The 8,132-nt window shown below is 39.4% G+C and overlaps 1 protein-coding gene across 4 annotated transcripts; it reads left to right on the forward strand.

The window, feature by feature from the left end:
* The first annotated feature begins 6 nt into the window (after positions 1-6).
* LOC102195373 (uncharacterized) lies at positions 7-3,361 on the forward strand. Of its 4 annotated transcripts, none has more exons than XM_005727879.1 (4): positions 7-476; positions 1,433-1,501; positions 1,585-1,705; positions 1,964-3,361. In XM_005727879.1, the coding sequence occupies exons 2-4, from the start codon at positions 1,499-1,501 to the stop codon at positions 3,289-3,291; spliced, it is 1,452 nt and encodes a 483-aa protein (XP_005727936.1). In that variant the 5' UTR covers positions 7-476; positions 1,433-1,498; the 3' UTR covers positions 3,292-3,361. The 4 variants fall into 4 exon arrangements, with proteins under 4 accessions (XP_005727936.1, XP_005727938.1, XP_005727937.1 ...); XM_005727881.1 differs by having other exon boundaries at positions 7-297; positions 402-1,501; XM_005727880.1 differs by having other exon boundaries at positions 7-297; positions 417-1,501.
* Positions 3,362-8,132: the final 4,771 nt, after the last annotated feature.

The following is an 8,132-nucleotide window of genomic DNA, read 5'->3' on the forward strand; positions in this document are numbered from 1 at the left end:
GCCGTTTTTATGCATCTTTGAACGGCGTTTTTTACGGCGTTCTCTGCCAGCTGTAACGGCGTTTAAAACGGCGTTTTATTGAAATTATGCAGGGCACTCCCCATGGTTCCCTCATCCAATTACTTTCAACTCATTTCACCCAATCAAAGAAGAGGAAGTGCAGACCACAGAACGTCACATCACTAGTAATGGCGCGAAATCAGACGCCACAACCTCTGGGTACTTATCTCACAGCTTAAAAATGCGCAGGTGTTCCTATCATCGTAGCATATTAACGTCATTGTTCTTCACCTTAAGGTAAGTCCCATCTGTCTTTAACTTAGAATGTACTGGAACATTCGAGTTTACCGGAAGCTTTAGTTTCTATTAAACCTCTATTAACTTCACTCTACAACAAGTAGCTTCTGTTGTTGTAGAGTGGACGAAGGAGAAAGGACAGTGGAGCGCTTTAGTTGCAAACAGAGAGTAACGTCAAGGTAAGTCGGACCTATAGTTAACTAGTTTATGGATTAAATGAAACTGAACTACAATTAAAGGATTAACACCTATGTTTAGTTTAACGTATGTTTAGTTTAAACCAGACAAAAAATGCCTCTAAGCGCCACAATTTCGCTTGTTATTTTAAATTACATAAAAAATGTAGACGTGATATTGATTATTTGATGAAAGAAAACTTTTATTTGCGATACGTTAGGCCGCAGAAAGCCCAAATTTTAAGTTACATCAGCCCAGACTGCGTGAGATCACGGGCCACACCGAGACAGCGTGTTGCGGAGTCAAGGGGTTTGGATGTAACAGGTTACCAACTGTTACTCTCCTTTAGACTGCTAAAATGTAGATCATAGAACACCATCCATCCATCCATCCATCCATTCGCTTCCGCTTATCCTTTTCAGGGTCGCGGGGGGCGCTGGAGCCTATCCCAGCTGTCATCATAGAACACAGATTTGAAAATTGATCGGTTACATCCGAAGGCTATTTACCACCACGAATATTATTCAATCAATCAAATTCATTTCAATTTGTACTGTCACAAAAAAGTGATTACTGATTATAGAAACGAGGCCTCTAAATGTAGTGTTTGAAACAGTGTAGTACATGAAACATTTTATTGCCGAATTATCTCCAAAATAACTCTTGAAACGTACTCGGGAGTTGATTAGTTTCGGGTATAGGCAGGTGTAACTTTTGTTCCTGAGAAAAAACAAAAGAAGGAGAAATAAATGTACACAAACCATCAACAATGGCAAAATGTTTTAGAATAACCATCCGTGTTTATAACACCATCTTACAAATAGTTTGGCTACAAAATGGAGGTTCGCATTCTTTATCTTATTGTTTTAACCTTTTGAAATTCAGTGAATGTAATTAGAAATGAACGATTACTTTGATCTTTTCTTATATATTTGTTTTTTTTATCTATTGAGAATAGTTGCACTGATTTATAACTGGCATCCCAGCCGCTGGACTTGAAGTACTGATTTCCTCCTGTAATAAAATGGTAGGATATTAATAATAAGTCATTTATATACATTTACCACATTATGCTATAGTTTCTGAACTAGTTGTGCATTAATTTTACAGACCGGAAAGGAGCCACCGCGACAAGGTGTGGGGGGTTCGGTGCCATCGGTAGTCCTTGAAATGCATGAAGGTGAAGAGAGTCTACATATTCCTAATGGCCGTGGAGAGCCCTCAAATCATGGTAGGAAAAGTGAAATATTAAGCAGTTTATTTTCCACTTAATTTTACTTTTCTGGGAAAAACAAGCTTTGTAGAAAACACAGTTATTCTGAGACCTGCATTAGATAGAGATGCACCAAAATCATGTTTGTTTGTTTTTTATGATTTTTGTGCAGTAAACATAATCATATTGAATGTTCTTTTGAGATTAACAAACACAGTACACTGGTAGTGTTAGTAATTGGAAATTAATTATTCATTTGTTCACCTGGTTCCGTAGCTGCCTCGTCTGGTCCTGTCTCGTCTGGTCCTGTGGTTGCTACACTGCCATCTGATCCAGCTTGGCCTGTACTACCTAATGGCTGTGGAGAGACCTCAAATCGCAACTTTACTGAAGAGTCCTGTGTCACAAATTCCCACAGTCGCTCCCACAGTTCAGAGAGACAACATAAATATTATGATTACAGTTCAGAGGGATCAGCTAACGTGCCTCATTTTGTGTTAAATTATTTTGGGAAATATTTTGTAACAAATAGTCCAGGGCTTTTAAATACTAGCAATACACACCCTTTACATATTTTGGGCAGTTGTTGTAGCCACAATTTGTGTCTAGGGCAGCTCTGCAATCAAAGTGAGATAATGTCTAACATACATTGGATCTTGCCTGTGAGACAGTACTCTCCAGTTAAGTCACAGAAACGATTTATTTGTTCCGATTACATACTGCAGATTCATTATATTGTGTCAAATTGTTTTGAGAGAAATCTTGTACTTGTAACAAATATTCAATTCTTTTTAAATACTGACATTAAACACCCTTTACATATTTTGGGCAGTTTTTGTAATGGTAAATTGCTCATATCTCCTCATGTATGGCAATATGGCATACATAACAATAAATTGTTGGAGCTCAGTAAATCTGTTTGTCAAGTAAGAACAAGGAATGGATTTGGAATTGGAAGTGGTTTTCTCCTTTTTAAAAATTTTATCCTTACAAACTTTCATGTTATTAAACCTTACTATGATTTTAAAACTGGTCAGCTTACAAATGGTGTCGCTGTTACTTTTTCACATGAAATTCAAGAGTCAGAATGTGATCTTATAAATGTAGTAGGTGTTCATTGCTATGAATTTTGCAACAATTTCGGTAATAAGAGTGACTGGGTTTTGTTAGAGATCGATGACAGTATGCCATTGCCCAATGGTCTTTTACCACACATTAAGTCAGTTTCTGACACTGAATATTCTAACATCTTCATTATTGGACATCCTAATGTGGAAGTAAAACAAGTAGATGTTTGTTCAATTGTTTGTCCTGAGAACCGCAGACAGGTTGTGGAGGAGAATTGGAGGAAAAATCCAGGTTCCGATGATCGCATTAATCTTGTGGTAAAAGAAATTCCAGGACTCAATGGCAGACTGACATACAACTCTAATTTCTATCAGGGCTCTTCTGGTTCTCCTGTGTTTAATGAGGAAGGTAGTCTTATTGCAATGCATTCGGGAGGATACTTTTATCGTGATGCTAAGGGTCAGCCTCATAGTCTTATCGATTTTAGCTATCCTTTATCTAGCATCATAAAGCAAATTGAATTGCAAATGGTTTAGAAGAAAAGCTTTTACATGTTGATTTCCTAACTCATGTATATTGTAAATCAAAAATAAATTGAGTGTTGAAACCAAACTGCTTTCTGAGCTTTATTGAACAAAGCCTTTCTTAAGGGATCACCAATTTATAGCCACACTGAGACAGAAATTTATGTGTGCACAATTCTATTTACTTTGCAGTTGTAGCAAATTTTCTCACAGTCATGGAGACACCTTTTTGACAACCAAGGCTAGGGTCTGGCAGGGAAACTCTACAATTAGTTTAAAAAATAATAATAATCAAACCCTGTACAGCAAAATAAACCTGCATCTTTAGATCTGGTCAGTATTCTGTTCATTGTGTGTAGCGCAGATATTTACTGAAAATAAATCTGAAAGTGACCCTGATTCAGGCTCTCGTATGATTAAAAAACAACAGCATAAAAAGCAACTAAACAGCAAACCGTATTTATTTGATATAAACTGGTCATATTGAAAATATTGATAAGGTATGATATTTTGAAGCCTTTCATCAACACTCCATATATATTCAGCCACAGTTGATTCTAAATTTTTAAACTTGAAATAAAGCATGCACAAAAAAGAGAAAAAAATACAGATATAAAACAGTACAAAGGGTATAAATGTAAACCAGACTTATTTGAGACTGTACTGTGTAAATGTCACATCAAAATGAGAAACCTCAACATGATATTTATCACATCCATATTATTTGAGCTCTTTAACATCGGAGCACATTCTCTTAGATTCTTCAAATTTAACCAGACACAACATTGGAAAGTCGTTATTACTTGCATTTCAAAAGCACAGAACCAGCATACATGCATTATTATTATTAATATTATTTATAGTACATGATGCATCAGTTGTTTAACAAAACCTTATGTGAAAGAGTAAATTGAAAAAAAAGTATTAGTTTTTTTGAACAAGTGTCCTGACTTATTAAAAATAACAACTGCTTTTACTGCTCGAACTGTTCTCACTTTATCTTCTGTCTGCAGTTAACCTTCTGTGCACTCAGTTAATATCCATGGGCTCTGGCTGCTCTCTCCGAGAGAAGAATTCAAAGAAAGCCTTCAAACTCTCGTCATCTACAGCCACTGAACTGTTCACTACATTTTTAAACCTTGTGAGATTTCTGCTCTCAACGAGCTTTTTCACATCAACCAAAAAGTTTTGCTGTCGAGCACATTTGCAACTGAGGTATTCTTTCAACACATCAAACTTTTCTCTCTCCACCATTTGAATAATGATGTGCTCAATGATGTCAGAAAAGGGATACCCAAACTCTATGACACTCTGGTTTTGACCCATCACACCAGGGTAGGCATACCCTCCTGGATGCATTGCAACAACATCGCTGTCCTCGTTAAAGACAGGAGAGCCAGACGACCCAAAATACAAACAAGACTCGTAAGTCAGAAGGTGTTTGCGCTGTTTAAGATCAACTGCCACTTTTTCAAAGAACCTGCGAGTAACGAACTGGACAGGCTCTTTATTGTTACTGTAATGCCTTTCCACAACCCGATTCCGGTTCTCAGATGAAACAACCAAACAAGATTCAATCTTTTTCGTTCCACCATCTGGATGTCCAACAATGCTAATTCCACCACTGTGACGAATGAATCCACAATGTGTTAGGAGACCACCAGGCAATATCTGGACATCACTGAGCTTTAACAAAGCCCAGTCAGTCCCTGACACATCAGGTGAGTAATCATAACCAGAAACCTCTTCCACATCTATCAGGCCATCGTTCTGCTCCAGACTTTCATAAGAGAAAGTGACAGTGACCCGCTCATGAAGCCGGCCGTTATCATTACAGAAATCTTTAACAACATGGGCACTTGTGAGGACAAATCTGCTGAACACGAGGAAACCGCTTCCTTGTGGTTTTCCATTTATTCTTACTTGACAAACAGAATGACTGAGTTCCATGAGTTTCCTCATTGTTTTTACTTCTCGGCACGACTGAGCATTGCTCCCAAACTCCCGACGCAAAAGATTCTGGGCGAAATTAAGGTCATGAGCTTGTTTTTTGCTGCTTTTGATTGAGTCTTTAAATTCTGAAGACAAACAATTTTGCATCTGTTTTAAATAAATATTTCCACACAGATTTGGTTTCTTTTCTGCTACATTGTCGGTCTCTGATTCGACTGCGTTAGTCTGCTGTGAAAGCTCCTCATACCCACCAGAATCAACTGCCTGAGATTCACTCTGCAGCACGTAAGCGTCATCAAGACTGCCAGGCTGACTTTCTGGTGGATCAGACTTGTCGAGCAATTTGATCTTAAAAGTTTCATCATCAAGGTCGTCAACCAGATTGCACATCTCTGTGACCTGGGGTCTCACCTGGTGTGATAGACCGCAGCCTCTATGGGTCTTGTGCTCAGAGCTTGTTCCTGTGCTGCCATGATTAATGCCTCTGTGCTGTTTTTCAGTCCAGCTTTGTCCAGCCACTGGTAGGATTTCTGGATGTCAGATGATTCATTTTTACTGCCAGGCGCTCACGGAGTGCAGTCAGCTTCTTCAGCCAGTAGGCATGAACATTACAGGGCCTGGTGCTGTCCAACTCTTCATACTGGAGACCCTGTCTTGGATGTCTGCCACTGTGATGGTTACTGGTCCCTGTTCAGGGAGGTCGCTGTGGTCTGCCCTCAGATCCACTAGCCACTGAGCATTGCCGTTATGGGTTGCATCCTTCTCCCATATGCTCTTCCAGTATTGCTCCATCTCTAGCCTTGGTGGTGCTGTTCTCATATTGTTCCCTGGCCACTGAGAGTACACCTTGGCTCGTTCTGTAGAGAACAGCTAGTTTCTTCTCTTGCCTTCAATCTCTCTGGTGTACCTCTTCGAGTGGCTGGCCAAGGCTGTGAGTCTTTGCTTGGCAGTTTGCAAGGCCTCAGGTACAGAAATAAACTTACCTGGATGATCGAGCGTGCATTTAGAAACTATTGATTTACGTTAATAAGCGAGTGCACACATTTCTGCCCTCTTATCACTTAGATTTCTGAATCTTAAGAGTGAATCAATTTACAGAAGGAACCGCACACCTAGTCATCAAATGTTTGGTAAAGCAGCATGAGTACTGTAACATTTAGTAGGTTCCTGTTAAAAATCACACAAGCATCACACCACATCTGGCATATATACTTCTATTTTATACAGTACACAGTTGAAATTATAAACTATATATTCCAGTCATCCACTTATCAGCAAATCTTGAGTAAATGCATGTTACTGATAAATCACTGCAAGTGTTTTTAACAAACTGTTTCTTGTTGTTGTAGAACTCATCAGCAGCTGTATTTAAATGTCTTCTGTTCAATTGGGCTTACACTGTGCGATTTTTGGCCCTTTCTGAGCCAATTTTTCAGTCGTGCGATCGTTTTGGTGATCGGCCCGATTTTGGCCTTCTTCGTGCGTCGTGCATCGTGTAGTATACGTGGTGTAACGAGAAGCGATTAACACCTCACGACCAGCTCCCGATCATCAATCGCTTGGTCGGGAGATCCTCCCGACCGTCGTGAGGGTGTCACCGCAGCTTCTCACACTGCGCACGCGCAAACATATAAATGTCGGTGAAAAAGACGGAGCAGCACGGCAGTGCAGCGTGTGATCTGGACACAAGCAATGGAGGCACTTGTAGAACTTTGGAAAGCTCATCTGAGCCTTTTCAATGTGGCCTCACAGAATTATCACGACCACAACAACTGTGAAAATAGTTGGATAGACATTGCTGCTCAATCACAGCAGCCTGATCAGTGTTTTTCATTAGAAATGTAGCAAAGTTGATGGTGGTGGTGCGTGACTGAGTTCCATGAGTTCTGTCTTTCAATTACTGTGTGAGTGAAAGACAGAGAGGGAGAGCGAGCGACAGAATTTCTGTTATAACCTTCATTTTTATGGACGCACAGTGTGAGCACTCAGGTCGCATCAGAGCATCGGGCCGTATAGTGTGAGACCCTGCATCGTGACCTACGAACTTCTAACCCCTGCGAGTCAATCGTGCAGTTCGAGCAGGAGCTGAATCGCGCGACTGAAAAAAATCGCACAGTGTCTGCCCAGCTTAACCTGGAAGCCAAGCTTCTGAGTCTTATCCCATGTAGGTGGTTCTTCTATGTTGTGCCGCTTCTTTCCAAGATCCAAGCTATTTCACTTGTGTTTTCTTTGTCTAATATTTTAAGTTGTTTAATGATTTGAAACACTTTTTCACTCCACTGTATGTACGTAGAAGTTCAGTTCGAAAACTATGAACAGAATCCAATATCCACCACGTTTGAATTTGACTTTGCTGGTAATGTGAATCACTGCAAATGCACTAATGGTGAGTTTGTAACAACAGACATGATGCCTGATACTACAAAACAACCCCAAGTGATGCGGTTAAATCCCCTCTCCAAGTCCAAAACACCCGACTTGAACAAAGGTGTGTTTTTTTCTGACAAATGTCTGTTCAGCAATATTTTTTGTTCTATTATTATTGTGTGAATGCAACTGTTACTCAATTCATCTTTATTATTCTGAAGTTTGTATGGATTTTTTGGGGTTGCTATAACTTTTGGCATTTGTTCCTGTTGTTCTTTCTATAATAACCTTTTCTCACAAGAATTTTTAGAAAGTAAGTAGATTGGGGGGAAAAACTCCCTGAAATTAAGATTTAAATTGTTGAAACTGCTACTTTCAGCTGCAGAAACTATTAGAAATTTTAGTTATTGTGGACTTTCTAGTGAAAAATACCATCAGGCAACACTGTCAACAAAGATCACCTATGGCCACTGAATTGTTGAGTGCAATATTAAATGTTGAGATTTCTCCTCTCAACAAGTTTCTTCACACAC

The sequence above is a fragment of the Pundamilia nyererei genome, unplaced genomic scaffold, assembly GCF_000239375.1.
Source record: "Pundamilia nyererei isolate P.nyererei 1_Seehausen unplaced genomic scaffold, PunNye1.0 scaffold00026, whole genome shotgun sequence".
NCBI classification, from domain to species: domain Eukaryota; kingdom Metazoa; phylum Chordata; class Actinopteri; order Cichliformes; family Cichlidae; genus Pundamilia; species Pundamilia nyererei.

What these genes read in the sequence shown, in the direction of transcription:
- LOC102195373 (XM_005727879.1), top strand. An exon ending in TGGAGAGCCCTCAAATCATG is followed by an intron (nt 1,706 to 1,963) that starts GTAGGAAAAGTG and finishes CTGGTTCCGTAG; the next exon opens with CTGCCTCGTCTGGTCCTGTC.